This window comes from Thamnophis sirtalis, unplaced genomic scaffold (assembly GCF_051295495.1).
Source record: "Thamnophis sirtalis isolate CommonGarterSnake01/CBP01778 unplaced genomic scaffold, rThaSir2_p1.2 scaffold_5, whole genome shotgun sequence".
Classification (NCBI taxonomy): Eukaryota; Metazoa; Chordata; class Lepidosauria; order Squamata; family Natricidae; genus Thamnophis; species Thamnophis sirtalis.
The window spans coordinates 130671835-130691518 of record NW_028261385.1 but is presented as its reverse complement, the minus strand read 5'-3'; the positions used below and the strand labels follow the sequence as shown (position 1 = coordinate 130691518).

Below are 19684 nucleotides of genomic sequence, written 5' to 3'. Positions count from 1 at the left end.
TTGAGAGACTGACTAGTTGAGTCACCCAGAATTTCTGAAGTAGGAAGAGAAAGTTGGCAGTGCATGGGCTGAGGCTGAATTAGAAGCTCGCTGGGTGGGTGCAGCTGAGGGGCGTTATCAGGTGAACATGGAAAGATCAGCAACCAAGCCAGTAGTTATGATGGGGGAAGAAGAAACGGTCAAAGTGACATAGCTTTGATCTTTTTGGGCCTAAAGACTCCTCTGGATTTATCTCAGCCAAAACCAGTAAAATTTAAAATGATCCATCTTCCTAAGATAATTATTTGCCTGGAATGCTGCAACCAATGTCCAAGAAGCATTCATTCATTTTATGCACCGAACAAAGCATGTTTACATCGCCACTACTCCCTCTGAGGGAGATGGATGGTTCAAAAATGTGAAAAATATTCTGCTTTGTACAAATCCCTAATGTGAGGCCAGATAGAACTGATTGTAGGGGAGAGAAAGGAGGAAAAATGCACCTTAAATGATATTCAGAAGATACAGAAAAGCACCTCAGATCAGTTCTGTGTAGGAACACGACTTGACTTAATATGCATTGTGTGCACTGCCGTAACTCACTTTTTTTTTAAAGCAGGAATTGTAAATTCTGAAAAGCATTACTAAATGAATGGGTTGGTGGAAAAGTGAGCATCTGCAAGTCCCTTGGGCAAATGTAGTAAGTGATCGAAAGTTGGTATGACTGTAAGGCAATTCATACAGAATTGTTCTGTTCCCATAACAAAGCAGCAAAACGATTTAAAATACTAAAATTTTATTTTCACATTTACATTTAGTCTCCTTCTTCCCAGATCACCACTACTATGTATTATCAAAACATTTCCATACATATTTTAAATGAAAAGGATGGAATCTTGGTATTAAAAAAAAAATGAACAGGCATTGCGGACCATACATTCTTGCCAAAATAATGTGGACGACATTAATTGGACTCTGGAGAGAAAGGTTCAGTCAGGTATTAATGGTTAAGCACACATGACCATCATTTGAAATGGAGCAATTTGACTTCTTGCTTACAAAGACTGCTTCCATTGCCACAGCTCTTGAATCACCTAGAAATATACATAAAGAAGTTAGTTACCAAAGACTCCTGCTGTAATTTGTAACCTTACAACACAATGAAACTGTGAATAAACTTATTGTTTAATTGATGTAATGCCTTCAAAAATATTTACGGGTACAGAATATAACAGTTTTAGGTTTATTACAAGATGCACATACAGGAATTTCGGGCAAGTACCGATTTTTAAAAGCATTTACTAAATGCCCCACTCAAGATCACAATGATTAAAATTATTCAGTGTATTTTCCCACTTACATTTTACAAAGCACAGTAAAGGCCCTATCGCTATCTTAACTAAAACTGTAAAGAATTCTCTTTTTTAAGCAACCACAATTTCTCTCTCCATGACAAAATCTCTTGATAGGAATGAATTCCTGGGGGAAAGGAAAACATTCTTTCAGAAATTTGGATCACAAAATTTAAGATTTACAACTAAGCCAATTTGTTCCTGACATTAATATCACCACTATCTACCGTGTGTCCTCACATGCTGTTTGACTTTGGAGGGGAAAAAAGTTTAAAGCTACGAATTAATTTTGATTTAGAAATGGGCACTAAAGAACAGGCATCGGGCAATGCTCAATACAAAAGTATTTTATTTGGTCAAAAATGGGATTGAAGCACTTTATAGGCTTAATGAAAAGACTCATTGACACCCCTAAACAGAAAAATGTTAACATTCTCCATTATCACCATCAGAAAACTATCCAGTTCTGGTTTTTCCTTGTAATGACTTTAAGAAATAACACAATTCTGTTAATTTAAGTGATTTTTATCATGACATAATTCCATTACCTTCGGGTCTTCAGCCTTGTAACAACTCTTAATGTAATTTGCAAACTTGGCTTCTAACTTAGGAAGATTGATTCCCTATTGAAAGAAACAGACAAATACAACATTAAAATAACATTACAAAAATCTATACTTCACACTATAAATAACTTCATTTAAGATACAACTGGTTCACACGAAAATGCCTAGACAAAGCTTGGAATTGTCAACAAAGACCTAAAAAATTGCAATTCACATGGTAAATACATTAAATGGAAACAAATAATTCCACAAAACTATTTACTAAGTTTGCATTACTATTACTATTAATTTCCTCATCCTTCCTATCTCCTCCCACTTATGACTGTATGGCCGTAACTTTGTTTCTTGTATCCTTATGATTTATACTGATTGTTTCCTAGTATGATTTGATTGCTTATTTGTACCCTATGACTATCATTGTACCTTATGATTCGTGTCAAAATGTAGCTTTTCTTTTATGTTCGCTGACAGCATATGCACCAAAGACAAATTCCTTGTGTGTCCAATCACACTTGGCCAACAACGAATTCTATTCTATTCTAAATACATTAAATGGAGACTGTGAATAAAAACTACAATTGGCAGGAGGGAAAATCTAATTCTTCCACGAAAACAACAGTTAATGCCACTATGTTGAAAAATCAAGTTTTCTTGATAAGATACACTCTCTTATCTCAGTAGCCACAGCTATTCGGTGTGATAAAATTACCTTTTCGATGGTTGTCTGCATTTTTGCTTTTATCTCCTCTATAGAGAACTGTTTGGGTGATTTTGCAGGCCGTGGTGTTTTGGGAGTCTCTGGTGCCTTTTCTTTTTGGGATTCTGGAGTCTGAAACATAACAAAATAGGATTAAAATCCCTCAACAATAGAACAAGAAAACTGATGATCAACAACAGATACGTAAGCCTCAGGTTATTTTAATGAGGAAGGGAAAACTAAGCATATGAAAGATAGAAAGGGAAAAATCTTGGGCCACTACGTTATTTGGTCAACTATCAGCAAGCAATGCTTACTTAATTTCAGTAGTTTATATAATGGAATGTGTTTTTTTTTAAAGACTTGAAAGACATTTCAAGTACAGGCTTTTAACTTTTCAGTAAATGTTCATGTTTGTAAATGTACCTTTAATTTTTTTTAATTTGGCTTTGGTAGACACAAGTAGAAATTTCAGCAGAAATAATATCCAATACTATATAGCTTTTGTCATTGTCACTTTTTCAGATTATTTTATCCACAGTAGAATATATTGATTCATCCGTTGACTTCTGCAAGGATGATGGATTAGGTGTTCATTCTCTGGGAGCCAAGACTGCAGATAACTTTGTATTTACCGACAATTCAGGCTCCTGGATTGGGGCTGAAAGGCGAGAGCAGAAGCAGTATGCTCCGTCCCATATATGGGTACACCAGGTTGCCCTGATAGAAAAAACACTTAAGACTGCAGATGATTGTTCAAGGATACAGCCTACTCAGAAGTCTTTGCCTTGCACACCTCATTCTACTTTTCATTTATTTGAACTTCTGTGCTGTTTCAGCCAGTTCATTTATAGGAAGTCCGCATTTAACTATCACAATTAGAATCGGCAACTGATGCTAAGCAAAACATATGACCATGCCAGATTTGCATCACTTCCACTGTTGTTTAACCATGCTAAACCATCTCTAAGCAAAAACCCCACTCATTAAGCAAGACATCACATAACTATGACTTGTGATTTTACTGCTGGCTTCTCCTGACTTTGCTTGTTGGAAACCAGCCATATAAAGTATGCAAACGGTGATCATGTGACTTCAGGGACGCTGTGAGGGTCAGTCATAAGTCTCCTTTTCAGCACCACTTTAAGTTTTGAACAGTTGTTAAACAGGGTAGTTGTTAAGTAAGGTCTACCTGTATTTCTTCCTACTATTAGCTTTTATACATTTGCGATTAGCTTTTATTTTGTGTCAACTGACAGGGAGAGAATCTCTTGAGCATTCTGTTTTTAAGATGTTTTCCCGGCAAAGGGAGAAGCATTTATCAGACACCAAGTAGCTTACAAAACCACTAAGTAATAACATTTGTTCTGAAGGGGAAACTCTTTATGCCTCAGAATGATCATTTAGGGTATAACAAACTATACATTAATACCTCAAAGGTTTACATGAAAAAGCTGTGCAACTATCCTACTTGGCAATTCATAAATACATGCATATTATTATTTTAACTCCTATAATATAATACAACGGTATTATAATTAAATCAGGTATCAAAAACCTAGTTGAGCACAACTTCCAATTTTCCTAATATATAATAACCAATGATGGAAATTAATCTACATACTCACTTTCAATTTGGATGTTGTCAACTTTGGTGTTGCCAATTTAGAATCTTTTCCATTCTGTTTTGATTTTGGTGTTTTCTTCACAGAAGAATCTCTGGCAGGCTAAAAGTAGAATAAATGTTAGCCTGCCTCGTTTTAATATAATCAAGAAAGAAACTAAACCAACTATTTTTACCACACATTTTGCACTACAATTTCCATAGCCTATGCTATTGTCCATGTTTGCTGTAATTAATGAAAATTTACAGCATGCCACTAGTACAAAGGGTTAACTATCAGTTCTTACTGTAACGAAAATGCAAAGTTCACTATTCTAGTGGAGTCTAACCTAATATAGTGGTATCTTGGTACTCGTTAGTTGGTTCAGAAAGCTGGATGAATACTAAACAAATTCTTCCCATAAGAAACAATGCAAATAATTTAATGTGTTCCCAAACCAAAGACAATGCACATTTTTAACACCATAAGTAAAAAGATAGGCTTGCATATTACTTTACGTGAGATATAACCGTAACAATACTGTACTTGGATTGAATAAAACAAAAACTTCTCTTTATTTGTATTAAGACAACTCCATATCCTAATGGGATTGTCCTGTTCCAGTCCACCTGCACAAACTCACAGGGAGTTTTTACAACTTTAAGACAGATCCCACTTGCAAAATTCTCAGCCTCTACGTAGTCATGAAATTCACAGACGAATTCAACAGCAGCCTTTTTATTAATGCTCACTGTCTTGCCATGCGTACCACTATGGATGACGGTCCTCTTTTTAAAATTATCAAACCAATCATGGCTGGCCTTAAAAAGTTTAACTCTCTCACCATTCAGTCCCGGTTTGTTTTTCAAAAGATCAGCATGCAACAGTTTTGCTTTTTCCACATATCATGCCTTCCAATACACTGTCGCCTGCTGCTTCTTGTTTACCCAAATTAACAGCAGCTTTTCAACTTCCAACGTTTGGAAACACTGCTTTTTACTGCTTTAATTCCTTTTGCAGCATCAGCCCTTTTAATCGCTTTATTCTTAATTATGGTGGAGATCGTTGTTTTAGGCGTACCATATTCCCTAGCAAGATCAGTAATGCAAATACCGCTCATGTATTTGCCTATTATTTATTTAATTTTCTCAACAGTGATGCAAAGTAATTTTCTTTTCTGCTCAATGCTATTAGTGCTCATTTTATTAGGACCCAATGAGCTACTATGTAACTAATTTGTGACCCTTTTGTTTCAATTGAAAAAGGCAGTCAGCCTCGAGGGAGGTTTACATATTGAGTACTAAACAAATGATGAATACTGGGACAAATTTTTTGAGTCCAAATGCATCAAGTACCAAATTTGACAAATTTCAAAGCAATCTATTACCAAGGTAACATTGTGGTAGCAGTCCCAATTTTTTAGTGCTTATTTTCCAATCAACAAAATTCATTTAGTATTTTTAAAGACACTTTCTGCCTCAAAGGGATGGAGGGAGGGTTTGTTAAATAAGTTTAATTCTAATGTAGTCTGCTTGAACAATTTGGTTTACAAGAAATATATGTCTGTGCATTTTCTGAAAAAAACATAGTCAACCAAAAATAATTTACCTGTAAGAATCATGTATTCAAAATGGAAGCCACATCTGACTGAGTATTTACTTATTTCAAACATTTTATTTATCTATATGGAGTAAACTAGTGTTTTATAACTATTTTTATATTAAAATCAAACTTATTTTAAGCTACAGCTCCACCTAGTCATGCTGCCTCCAGAAACATTTATAATTATTTAACTCTGCAACAAAGTATGAATTGAGCCAAATGCAGGAAAATTTACTTAATGTTCCTTAACTTGAAAGCAAATTATTTTATAATTTAATCCAAGCACTTCTTTAAACAAATGCAATTTGAAACGGTTGCCATCCTTTTTGTTTTCAACTTGTAACAGAAATAGGATGTTGTTTCTCCTATCTAATCCTTTAAAAAAAACTGTAAGACAAGAGAAAACACCTTCTTTCTAACTTATGATTCACAAAATGTTCTTCCAGTCCAAACTTTTTTTCACCTCTTTTTAAATGCAGCCAGGTAGAGTTTTCCTTCACAGAAAGTCAAGCATATAGGGAAAAAATAAAATAACCCATTGTGCCAGCTGAATGGTATCAACAATGATTTCCAGACATTTGCTGGAAACCATTCAGAGTACTACCTTACCATTCAAAAAGCGATGTAATGTGAGAAAGCATGAAACAGAAAAAGCAAATGTATTTTATGGGAAAAGAGGAGACAAAAAAGTTACTCTTAAATGGGTCCATAAATAGCAGGGTGAAGACAGGAAAATAATGCTCTGCATATGGACTACAGAAAACCCAATTTCAGAATTAGAAGCAACAAGGGGCATAAAACACTAAGAATGTAATGATGCGCTCTGTCCACCCAAAATGTTTTGAAAAGCAAAAATAAAAATATTCAGCAGAGGAAACATTCATCTCCTTTGAATCCCTTAAATTCAATTCTGTTATGTACACCTTAAGTCTACTTTCATCTCAAATGAAGCACTTTTGAGTAGAAATAACTTACCTTTTTCTGTGGAGTCTTATCTTCCTCCTCCTCCTCTTCATCCTCGTCTTCATCATCACTACAATCAAAATTCAGTTTATGTAAATTCCTAGTCTGTTAATTCTAATAAATTTGATATCCCATATCCAATTTTACACTGGAGCAAACAAAATTTGCCACAGCCAACTCAGTATGGCTAACTTGCTACGGCCAAATCGCCACAGGACAACTTGCTGTGGAACAATAGCAATAGCAGACTTATATACCGCTTCATAGGGCTTTCAGCCCTCTCTAAGCGGTTTACAGAGTCAGCATATCGCCTCCAACAATCTGGGTCCTCATTTTACCCACCTCGGAAGGATGGAAGGCTGAGTCAACCTTGAGCCGGTGAGATTTGAACAGCCGAACTGCAGATAACTGCAGATAACAGCCAACTGAAGTGGCTGCAGTACAGCACTCTAACCACTGCGCCACCTCGGCTCAAAACTTACACTAATATCAAAGAATTGGTGGAATAGAATCATTAAAGAAAGAATGCAAAAAGAGGGACAGAATGAAATGTGAATGGCAAAAATTAAAATAATTTTTATACATTTTAAATAATTAAATAGAATTGTTAATATTGTCCCATGGTGAGCTTTCCCATGGCAAATTGGCCGTTGCAAGTTGTCCCGCAGGGAGTTGGGCATGAGTTGGCTGTGGCAAGTTGTCCCATTCCCAAGTGGGGAATGTATGTATGTATGTATGTATGTATGTGTGTATGTATGTGTGTGTGTATGTGTGTGTGTGTATATATATATATGAGTGTGTGTGTATATATATGTATGTATATGTATGTGTATATGTGTATGTATGTATGTATGTATGTATGTATGTATGTATGTGTGTGTATACACACACACACATATATATATATTAGATTTCTTTTACAACCCCCGGTATGCCCAAATATGGGAGGAAGATCACTACTTCCATTCTCTGTCCTTCGGCTCGTCACAAGAGACCATCCAGGCAGAAACCCAATATTTTTACTGTTGCCTTTTTGTTACATTTTGTTGTATTTGTGCTGATAAATAAATAAAGGGAGACTAGTATAGATCTATTTCAAGCTATTTAGCTCTCATCAGCTAGCCATACCCTTACTGGGATTTGAACCTGGGTTATATTACATACTAGACAGACTTCTTAGCCATTAGGCCACAGGCTCTTATCCGTTATCAGCGAAGCCAGGGTGAAAGGTATCTATTAGATTTCTTTTACAACCCCCGGTATGCCCAAATATGGGAGGAAGATCACTACTTCCATTCTCTGTCCTTCGGCTCGTCACAAGAGACCATCCAGGCAGATACCCAATATTTTTTACTGTTGCCTTTTTGTTACATTTTGAGTGGAACAGAGAGTGGAAGTGTGACCTTCCTCCCATACTTGGGCATACCAGGGGTTGTGACTTTAAGTATATACCTCCCACCCTGGCTGGCTGATAAGGAGTCGTTCTCTGTAGCTCAAATGGTTAACTCCCTGCCTGGGAGGCAATGGAGCACAGGTTCGATTCCCAAACTTGGGTATGGCTAGCTGATGAGAGCTAAATAGCTTGAAATAGATCTATACTAGTCTCCCTTTATTTATCAGCATAAATATAACAATATATTGGTATGTTACTATTGTTACTATTTATATATATAGTGTGTGTGTGTGTGTATGTATGTGTATATACACATACACACACACACACACTCTAATATACCCAAAATATATTTAACAACAATATTGTTAAATATAGTAACAACTTCTCTAGAGTTGTTACTCTAAGGGAAATATCTTTCGGTTTTCTTCCTGCCCAGGCTATTTATTTAAACACAACAGATTACTGAAATATAACATACTCTTCTTCATCATCATCGTCGTCATCTTCATCATCTTCGAAATCCTTGTCTGCCATCCTTGCTTTTTTCTTGAAAGAACAAATGTAATTTATAAGATACATACCATCTTCAATACTATGAAGTATGAATAAAAATGAAATAATTAAAAATTATCCAGGATGTCAAATCAAATTACAAAAATGGTTAATCAGTTTCTTTCACCTTTCCCACTAGAAGCAGTTAAATCATGTATTCAGAAAATTCAGTTTTATTCATAAGGTTGATTAGCAAAAAAAAGTATTTTCTTCTGCGAACTAAACCTGTGGATAAATTTACAGCACAGGCATACAGGCAGTCCTCAACTTACAACAGTTCTGATCACTCGAAGTTACAACAGCACTGAAAAAAGGGACATGCCCATTTTTCACACTTAAGGCCACTGCAGCATCTCCATGGTCATGTGATTAAAATTCAGACTGACTCATGTTTATGACGCCTGCAGTGTCCTGGGATCACTGATCATCTTTTACGACCTTCTGACAAGCAAAGTCAATCAGGAAGCCAAATTCACTTCACAACCACATGCAGCAATTAACTTAACCGCTGTGGCAAAAAAGGTCGTAAAAATGGGGTAAAATTCACTTAAGAAATGTCTCACTTAACAGCAGAAAATTTGGATTCAATTGTAGTCCTAAATCAAGGACTATTTATATCCCTAAAACCCTGCAGGTCAAAATAATGCATTCCATTAGATGCTTACCAGGGGAACTTTAGCTAATGTCACACCTCCAGGTCTTTTTACCATATTTTGTTCTACTTTATCCTCATCCTCATCTTCAGATTCTGGTTCTTCCTCTAAAGCTGTTACAGAAGACAAAAGTAAACCAGATATTTTCCAAACACAAAGAGAAAAGTTTAACTAAATTTACTTTAGCAAGCTGAATGTAAATAGCCACCCAAATTAAAACACAGAATGTTACAAATGTTCATACCTACAAGGTGTTGTCCACTGACATAAACAGGCCCTGAACCACTTTTCAATCTCAGAATTACTGGAGGTGTAATTTCAAAGCCACCTAATGAAACCTTAAAAGAAAAACAGAAAGTTCTGCTGAAATGACCAAAAAAAAACCACACAAAAAAAACCAGAACAGTGACAAGCAGAAACATCATTAACTAGAACTCAAACCAAACCAGGCTGAAGGAGGTTGCTATTATTTCCAAACAAAGCTAAAGATTGCAATCCAAAAAAGGATCCTTTGCTCAAAGTTAACTAAATTGGGAAAGACAAAAAAGGTGTTTTTTTTTACTTTAAGGGGAAGAAATGCAAAAATGTCCTTGAGGATAACAAAGACTCAAAATACAGCTATCTACTTGGCACTCTAGCCAGTTCAGAGAATAACAAATCTGTTTCACAGGCTACCAGTAGGCTTCTGGGTAAAATTCAAGGTGGTGGGGATTACTTACTCTACAAATTTGTTTCTTTGATATGGTTGGATCTTCCTACCCTATATGACCCAGCAGGGAAGGATGCTCCCCATCTAATTATCAGACGGCTGAAATCCAGAGAATGATATTCTCTGTATCAGCATCCTTACTTTAGAATATGATCTTGAGTCCCCATGCTTTTGTTCTTTAGGCTGCATATATTTCTTAATCTTTTCATTTTAAACACAAAAACATACTCAAAAAGTATTTGTACTGCACTATTCAAAACCAAGTACATAAAAAAACAAAAAGTTTTATCACAAACTTAGAGCAAAGCAAGCTTGCCATAAAAGGTCCTTTGGAGTGTTTGTTTCAAATTACAGGGTTGTAAAAAGGGAGTTTTTTTCAGACAGTTTCAGTTTTTTCCAATCCTGGCTCTTTCACAGTGTTGACATAACAGGAAAATGCAGAACAGCAATCATTGAACATATAGTCATTCTGCTGGATTACTCCGAGGCCACAACTCAATCAAAATGTATGAATAGTGCCTACAATTGTTTGCCTTTGAATAACTACTAGAGATGTAGAGAATCAGTTATCAGTTACTTCCAATTCAGGATATGACGGACCTAATTTTGCTAGACTTTTAGTACCTTTAACGCAAGCATACATTTCTGCCCAGTTCTCTGCACATTTAGAGAAGTCTTCCCAATCATATTTTGTGAATTGCAAAGCATGTTGCTTTAATTGACCTTGATGTGCATAGTGCTTAAATCTTGAGGCTTCAGATTCTATGCTTGAAATCAATATTACAGCGCTTTCTCGCTTCTTGAGCCCTGGTGGCAGAGCTTGCCAGATATGTAACTCTGCTATGTACTGATTAATTAGATAAAGAGAGGTTCATCAATATTTATTGACATAGGGAAGGACAGGAATCTTTGTTCATGGGCTCTGCTGAAGAAAATAATTTAAAGCTGTAGCTTCTATCACTAGTTACGCCTGCTTAAAAACAGCATTTGAATAATTGCTTTCTTTCCTTACAGGACTTTCTATCACCAAACATGAATTAAAATCTTTTTGCTCCTTGCCTAACATCAAGCTGCCATCCCGAAAAATATTGGAATCCATTATTTTTAGCAATGAAGACTTGATTGTAACAAAGTAGCATTTCCAATATAAAGTAGAAAGAACTGAAATTATTTCTGAATTATTAACTTCGATGCAGGAGTTGCAGTCTATTTATTTAGTCTATGGCATCCACAGAGGCTACGCAATCAGTGATATACAAATATAAATTTAAATAATCAGCAAATAGGTATGTATGTATACATATACAGCATGTGGACAATATACGAAATAAAATATTAAATTACAATAAAACCATAATAAAATCACAATATATCATATAGTCACAATGGAAACCACCTAATTGTTTGTGAGATGAGATCAACCTAGGTGCCTTGAAACTTCCTGAGAATTTTTAAATTATATTATCAATTGCAGGCTCTCAGCCATCCTCCATTTAAACAGCTTAGTTGTGGCCGGATTCTATTTAGGTGGCTCCATATTTTTAGGGCAACTGCATTCCTGGGAGTGGTTTTCTTGGACCTGGATGGTCTGTTAGGCTATGGTTCTTAAAGTTGCCCAATTTAATCGCCATTCTTTATCTAGATTGTAAAACTGCAGCCATGTTATCCCAAATTGGTTTCCTAGACTTTAGCCTGGTGAAAATGTAGAAAGTCTTAATATTTTATATACGGATATTCCATTCTCGACTGTTGTTGTTGTCGCCTGAAATCAGGAGGGGAATGTCAGAAACAACATGGAGCCATGAGAGTGGTGTGGATTTCAGGGTTTGAGATATTCTCATTGAGCCATTAAGTTGAACATCAATCTTATTTGTATGACAACTACTTCCCCATACAGGTATGTAGTATTCAACAATAACTGTGAGACTGACTCTAGGCCAAGTTTTATTTGTGCTCCCATCTGTTCTTGCAATTTTTCTAATCAAGTTGTTCCTCGTTTTCAATTTTTGTTCAATTACTTTAAGGCATTTTCAAGTTGCAGTCTATGAATTATGGCTAAGCTATCCTGACAAAATTTAAAAGATCTTCCTTTTAAAAAAAGGTTAGAATCAGCTCATTAAGACAAAGGCATACAATGCTTAAGATATTCTCCAATGGCAATCATATCACATATGCGTTCGAAGGAGAATCGGGAGAAAAAAGATTCTAGAGAAATGGGAGGTCTAGCTGAAGAAATAAACAAATGAATGACAATTCATGTTGTGTATGGAGAATTCCTGCCTCACAACCAACAATTCTTGAGAGTCATTAAAACAAAGCCTTAGTGAAGAATCGGGATCAAGGAAGAGACCTCTTTTTGTTTCTTAGGGAGATGCTATGACCTGAGAGAATGAAAATGGTAAGCATGGTAAAAATTAACGGAAGGAGTCCCACTAAGAGCTGTGTTCATGTTCTCCTTTAATAAATTTATCTCGTTACCAAAAAGTTGCAACAATAAGCATCGTAATCAAATGTGAACTGTTGGGTCAAAGCATGTGCAAAATTATTTCTAATATGTATTGAATGTGATTGCCTATTAAGTGAGACCCTTCTCCTATTAAAAGGCCAATTAGGTTTTTAAAAGTTTATTGAATAACAGCATCAATTCTCAGCAGTTACCAATTAGATCAAGTCCTGTCAATAGTAATATGCCAATGCAGTAAGTAAAAGGTTTCTAAGAACAATTTATAGGGATCTAAAAAGCATATTTAACTTCACAAGTAAAATCCTTAATAAGCTAGTAGAATAATGAACATGGTATTCCTGTTACAATGGGTTCTTTCCACTTTCTTTAAAAAAAAATCCAAAGTTTTTGGGCAGACTTTGAATCTTTAATCAATGGAGGCCTGTAATTACTTGCATAACTCTTGGGGTACATTTCAAGACTGCCTACTTTGCACTAATGAGAAGTTTCCTTCCATTCCCAAATCTTATTTGTCCTCTTGTTTATCAAATAGTAGATATACAATCATCCAAACTAGGATAACTGGCAAGTATAGTTTTATATAGTGAATCCAGCTGAGAACACTAAGGAAAGAACAAGTCAGTTGACATAATACAAGGAAGAAGGTAACTCTATCCAACTTCCTTCCTCTACAGAAGCAGGAAAAATGTTTGCAGTAATAAACAGATTGTCGGAGAGTTAAAGAGTAAGATTAGGAATTTTCTTATAGGATCCACAATTGCTAAAACAAAAAATCAGATATTTTAATTAACCGGTTTCTGTATTCTACTCATTGGTCTGAGAACAAAGATTTGATTGATTGAAATAACTGAAACATATTCATCAAAATGCATTTTTATTATGTAAATTATTCTTATAACTTTTTCTGAAAAACACTGATACTCATTTTTTCTTACCCAAAGTTCCCATAATGGCTTCAAGAAGAAAAAGCAATGAACTTAAAGCAATTTAAAATTCTCAGTGGTAAGAATGGAACCACTGCCAAAATAGCGATTTACAATGCTTATAATTCTTGCTACTCCTTTTACTAAACAAGAAATACTCTTACCGTAGGCTGAACCGACATCTTCAAGGAAGCCAATGTGACTTTTATCTGGTTGCCTTCATAGTCCAATGCTTCCGCTTCAACAACATGCAATTCATCTTTAGCACCAACTCCTAAGCTAACCTGCATTACAAAACACAATGTTTGAGGTGTTCCTTTAGGTCTCAAGTCCCTCCCACAGCAATCACTAGTAAAAGAAAATGTAGTGTTATTATCTATCCAGAAATAATGAAATGTATCAACTTGGCACATGCTACCATAACTAGTTTGCAAGTAATTGCTGATTATGCACATCTGAAGCTACTGTGCATGGTGATGAACATTTTAAGCAATTGCAACTCTTGCCCAAAAAGCAGTTAAGGCCTGTAAGCATCAAATAAGTGTTCTGACTCACAACTGAGAAATTTCCAAGGGAAAAAAAAAAGGGGGGGGGAGGAACCTACCGTTCTTAGAGAAAGTTGATGTTCGTTTTCTTCATCATTCACCTTAAAGTGATATGGCTTGTCTCCCTTCAATTCACACCCTGCAGAAACATCATGGCCATTTAATTATTAAAAAGAATCAATAATTCCATTTCACACCACAATTCAAAATTCATGTAATTACATCTGCCTATGGGCAAAAATATTTTACAGAAGTGTTTCCCAAAGCCTATTGCCATGGACCCAGAGGCCAGAAACAGGGAAGTTAATCTTCCACAATGACAACTAATCCCTACAACACTGCCACATTATCTACTAAAGACTGTATTACTATTATTATTCTTTCCTAGTACTTATCTCTTTCCACTTATGACTATAACCTTGTTGCTTGTATCCTTAAAATTTATATTTTGTCTCCTAGTACAATTTGACTGCTTATTAGTAACCTACGACTACCACTAAGTGCTGTATCTTATGATTCTTGATTAACGTATTCTATTTTTCTTTACCTACACTGGGAGCATAAGCACCAACGACTCCATGTGTGTCCAATCACACTTGGGCAATAAAGAATTCTACTCTATTTAGTGCAACCAACTGATTTAGAATTTGCAGGTAGCAGCAGTAGTGAACGTGCTTTCCTTAAGTCTGCCTGCAGGCCATAACAACGACGTTGCCATCTGCAAGATCTATGCACCCCGGCTCTACCTACGGAAGCACGTGGCCACCCGTCTTTCTTCCCCTGCCTATTCCCCAGTTGTAAGGCTGGAACGGGCGAGAGCGTTTCTTGCCATTCCCCAGTCCATCGCTCCTTGGCGATTGTTATTTTTCCCCCAGTAAGATCGGCTTTTGTGCGGAACCGATGCGAGCCATTTCTCCTGTATCCCTCCATTATTTCTGGTTCTATTGAACTGTTAAACTATCCAGATTCGCACAAGCTGGGCTAGATTGAACTCGGCTTAGCGCCGTTAAGAATTCAAAGCCAGCTAACCATGGCTTCCATTTAACAAACCCAAATGAAAAGAAAAACGTTCATATTGTATTGTGTAAATGTGGTGTACGTCTAAGCTTTGTGTGTGTGTGTATTTTACATGTTTGTTAATAAAATAAAAAATAAAAATAAAAGAAAAAAGAAAAATGGAAAAAGGGGGCTGGGGGATAAAAGTCCCAGGGAGGAAAGAGGCCCCAGCCGACCACGTGGCGAGGAAAAAAGCAAGTACTTTAGCGGGGAGGATCCAGCCCCAAAATATGCAGCATTCCTCCGGGTCCCGCACGCCGTTTTTTTTTCTCCCGGCCGAAGCGCCCGCCTCCACCCACCAAACCCCGACCACGTGCGAAGGCCCAGCGGCGGAGCAGCCTTCCCGCCCCTGCAGCGGAAGAGGGGAGACGGCGGAGGAAGAGCCGATTTCTTACCGAAAAGGAAGGTCTGCGGACGGAGGGAGCCCATGTTGTCCATATCGCTGTCCTCCATGCTGCTTGCGGGCTTGGAAGCACCGGCCTCGCCTGCCGAAGATTCGGGGGAAAGGAAAGAAGAGGGGGGAAAAAAAGAAGAGCCGAGCACGATGGCGCCGACCACACGAAGACGACAGCGACCTCTGGGAAAGAACCCACCTTTTGCCCCGCCTCCCAGCTATATAAAGTCGCAAATCTCGCGAGAGAAGACAAGATCACCTTTGGCGACTCGGCGGCCCGGATTTTATCCTGGGGCCCTCCCCATGTGATCGGAGTGGCGCACGCGGTTGGAAATGGTAGGCCGGGGTGCGCAGGCGCTCTTCGGACTGCTGTCGTTTTAGAATGGGAATTCGCAAGGGGGTGGGGAGGAGAGAGCGGGGATTCTGAAGCGCGTGCGAGGCTCTTCTTGCGTCTTGTGGAAAGTCTTGTATTCGCGGGCTTCATCTCTATCTGCAGAAAATTGACTTGTCCTCTTTCTCTGCTTTTGGGTCATAAATACGTCAATTGATATTAAATGTTTCCTGATTGCTTATTTGTACCCTATGACTATCATTAAGTGTTGTACCTTATGATTCTTAACGAACGTTTCTTGTCTTTTTATGTATCTCAAAAATTATTTGCATTTCCGCCATGGAAAGTTATCACCTAGCCCTCTTCCAGAAAAATGAAATATCCTGGGAAATATTGAAAAGGCAGAATATTATATTTCCCTGGATGTGAAAAGGAAGAAACATGTTTTAAATTGAGAATAGCTCCCTGTAGCTTCCTGCCTCCACCCACTTTGTCAATGGGCCATTAAGAAGGCCAAGCCAATCCCTTTACATAATAAAGAGTTCTGCCCTTCAGCTCCAGGGAAATTGGATTAAGGCATGATAATATTGGCACTTTACCCAACTCACCACATGGCATCTGAGAACTCAACCAAACCTGGATTCAAAACACAGCCTAGAGAGTTGCCCTTGCATGGCCCCATGGGAGTCTCACAACTATTCAGAATACAAGATCAAAGGCCAGAGAGGGCATAAAACCAGGGACTCAGCATCTCAGTCTTTCTCTTCTTCTCCCCAACATTGAAGCATGTGATCACCTTTTCTGTTCAGGACTCAAGCCATGTGGTCCAGTCCACCATTAAACCATCTTTCCAAGCAGCCTCCGTGTCTCCAGTGTCTTTTTCCCCACTTGGAGCCGAACCCAGAAGGACATTTCTTTCAACACCGGCCTCGCCTTCGTTGTTCCAGGTATTAATTCAGAATTTAGGTCAGTGCTTTAAAGTATGGTCTTAGGACCCACCAAGAAGACTCTTCCAATAGTCCGCAAAATCAAAATTATTTGAAAGACTCTTGAAAATAAATACAATATTCAAATTCCATCAAACAATAATGAAAAGCAGTAGTGGCAGCAAATGCGTCCATAATTTTTAAAAAAGGGAAGGATCCTGAGAAAAATATCTAAGAAATACTGTTTAAAACCCATCCTAGATATGATTGTCCTAGTCTTATATAAATTTTGGGTTTTATCCCATCTTTACAGGTAGTGTTTCATTTAGGACCATAATGGAGTCTGCCCATCACAGACATAAATCACAATAGTCAGAAAATGGGTCAGTTCTGATTTTACAACCGTTTTTGTGATTGTTAACGCCATGGTTGTTAAGCAAACCATGGTTTGCTATGGGTGGCAGTTTTGCTGAAAAACAAATAAATGCTGGTTTTCTATAAAACCATTGTAAACTATCACATGACTGCAGGACAGTGCAAATGGCCCAGAGGTGGATTCCTGCCAGTTCTAATCTCTTCTATAGAAGAGGTTCCACAAATCTACAGTGCCATTTAGAACTGGTTCCAGCTCCCTCCTCCTGCCCGTCCGCACATCATCAAGACGAAGAGCAAGAGGAGGAATTCTGGGAGTTGAAGTCCACAAGTCTTAAAGCTGTCAAGTTTGAACACCCCTGGGTTTTTTTTTCTAACGGGTTAGGGGTGCAAGGGTTTTGTAACTTGACAGCTTTAAGACTTGTGTGCTTCAAATGCCAGAGTTTCTGAGCCAACATTTTGGTTGCTAAGCAAGAGCGTTGTTAAGTGAGTTTCACCACATTTTACAAGTTGGCCACGCCCACCCAGTCACATGGCTGGCAAGCCACTCCCACAAAGCAGGCCACACTACAGAAGAGGTTCTAAAAAAATTTGAAACCCACCACTGAAATGGCCATATGTGCAGCCTGACTGCAAAGCATCTAAACTTCAGTCATGCGACTGAGAGGGTCCAACCATCAGAACTTTGAATCCAGGTTGTAAGTAGTCCCCCAGTAGGCCCGCTAAGCAATTGGTCATAAATTGAGGACTGTCTATTACTTTAAGTAACTCAAGAGAGTGAACATAGATAATAGTCCCTCCTATTTTCCCTACAACAACAAACCTGTGAAGTGAGTTGGGCTGAGAGAGACTGACTGGCCGAAGTCACTCATGTTTCATGGCTAAGAATATAGAATATTCCTAGCCATGTTGGAAGGGACCTTAGAGGTCTTCTAGTCCACCCCCCTGCTTAGGCAGGAAACCCTATACCACTTCAGACAAATGGCTATCCAACATCTTCTTAAAGACTTCCAGTGTTGGGGCATTCACAACTTCTGGAGGCAAGCTGTTCCACTGATTAATTGTTCTAACTCAGGAAATTTCTCCTTAGTTCTAAGTTCCTTCTCTCCTTGATTAGTTCCCACCCATTGCTTCTTGTCCTACCCTCAGGTGCTTTGGAGAATAGCTTGACTCCCCCTTCTTTGTAGCAGCCCCTGAGATATAGGAACATTGCTATCATGTTTCCCCTAGTCCTTTTTATTAAACTAGACATACCCTGTTCCTGCAATCGTTCTTCATGTTTTAGCCTCCAGTCCCCTAATCATCTTTGTTGCTCTTCTCTGCACTCCTTCTAGAGTCTCCACATCTTTTCTACATCGTGGCGACCAAACCTGAATGCAGTATTCCAAGTGTGGCCTTACCAAGGCATTATAAGGTGGTATTAACACTTCACGTGATCTTGATTCTATCCCTCTGTTTATGTAGCCTAGAACTGTGTTGGCTTTTTGGCAGCTGCTGCACAAGACCAGACTATAACTCGTAGCCTCCAGGTCCCTAGGCCAGCACTTTAATTACTACGCTGAATGCTGAATTAAAAGAATTTTAGGCTTTCAGATATCAGGTAATTTAAAAGAAAATAAATTTGATGGAGCATTGGAAATATATATTAACGTAGTCCTATGCAAGGGGACGCGGTGGCTCAGTGGCTAAGACACTGAGCTTGTCGATCAGAAAGGTCAGTTCGAATCCCTAGCGCCGCGTAACGGAGTAAGCTCCTGTTACTTGTCCCAGCTTCTGCTAACCTAATAGTTCGAAAGCATGTAAAAATGCAAGTAGAAAAATAGGAACTACCTTTGGTGGGAAGGTAACAGCGTTCCATGTGCCTTCAGCGTTTAGTCATGCCGGCCACATGACCACAGAGATGTCTTCAGACAGCACTGGTTCTTCGGCTTTGAAACAGAGATGAGCACCACCCCCTAGAGTCTGGAACAAGTAGCACCTATATGCTAAACCTTTACCTTTAGTCAAATGCCTCTCCACTGACTGTTGCGTTCAAAAGGACTTAGCTTCATATAAGTGAGTATATAATTGCAGTCTTAAAGGAGGGATGTACCATCTGAGTTATTTTTAGGCTATTTTGAAGTATGAAAATAAAAAAGGTCTGTAGGTTGTATGTATGTATGTATGTATGTATGTATGTATGTATGTATGTATGTGTATATATTTCTCAACATGCCACTCTGCTGTCATAGTTAGTGCTGAATCCAAGCAAATTCCCCGAGTTAAACAAATTCCTTGAGTTAAACCAGAAGGAAATCCGAATTCACAGACCCTGAAAGCAGTTATTTATCAGAGTTCTCATTTTTACACCATAGCCAGGCAAATAAAAAACTAAAGCCCCTTTTTTCCTCCTCTTACAAAACAAAGCCAATTATACAATAGTATCTATATATTCATCTAGCAAAATTCATCTGTCATCATGCTTTTAAGACATTTTTGCCTCAAAAGGAGGGGAGGGCTCTAAATCAGTTTAGTTCTAATGTAGCCTGCTTGAGCAATTTGGTTTACAGAGCATATATTAATCTATTTGCGTAGCATACAAAGCTGTCTGGGAAAAAAAT

The 19684-nt window shown here is 37.8% G+C and overlaps 1 protein-coding gene across 1 annotated transcript; it reads right to left on the bottom strand.

The window, feature by feature from the left end:
- Window positions 1-758: 758 nt before the first annotated feature.
- On the bottom strand, window positions 759-15661 carry NPM1 (nucleophosmin 1). Its single transcript, XM_087716895.1, has 11 exons — window positions 15457-15661; window positions 14065-14144; window positions 13625-13744; window positions 9609-9702; window positions 9377-9477; window positions 8638-8705; window positions 6776-6833; window positions 4223-4321; window positions 2607-2726; window positions 1880-1954; window positions 759-1073 (listed from the first exon to the last, which is right to left on the bottom strand). The coding sequence occupies exons 1-11, from the start codon at window positions 15512-15514 to the stop codon at window positions 1035-1037; spliced, it is 912 nt and encodes a 303-aa protein (XP_087573021.1). The 5' UTR covers window positions 15515-15661; the 3' UTR covers window positions 759-1034.
- Between the last annotated feature and the right edge of the window lie 4023 nt (window positions 15662-19684).

Excerpts from the sequence above, each read along its gene's own strand:
- NPM1 (XM_087716895.1), bottom strand. The coding sequence starts at position 15,514 with ATGGAGGACAGCGATATGGACAACATGGGCTCCCTCCGTCCGCAGACC. Across the intron at positions 14,145-15,456 it reads TCCGCAGACCTTCCTTTTCG|GGTGTGAATTGAAGGGAGAC; the intron begins GTAAGAAATCGG and ends ATGTTTCTGCAG. Across the intron at positions 8,706-9,376 it reads CATTAGCTAAAGTTCCCCTG|AAAAAAGCAAGGATGGCAGA; the intron begins GTAAGCATCTAA and ends TGTTCTTTCAAG.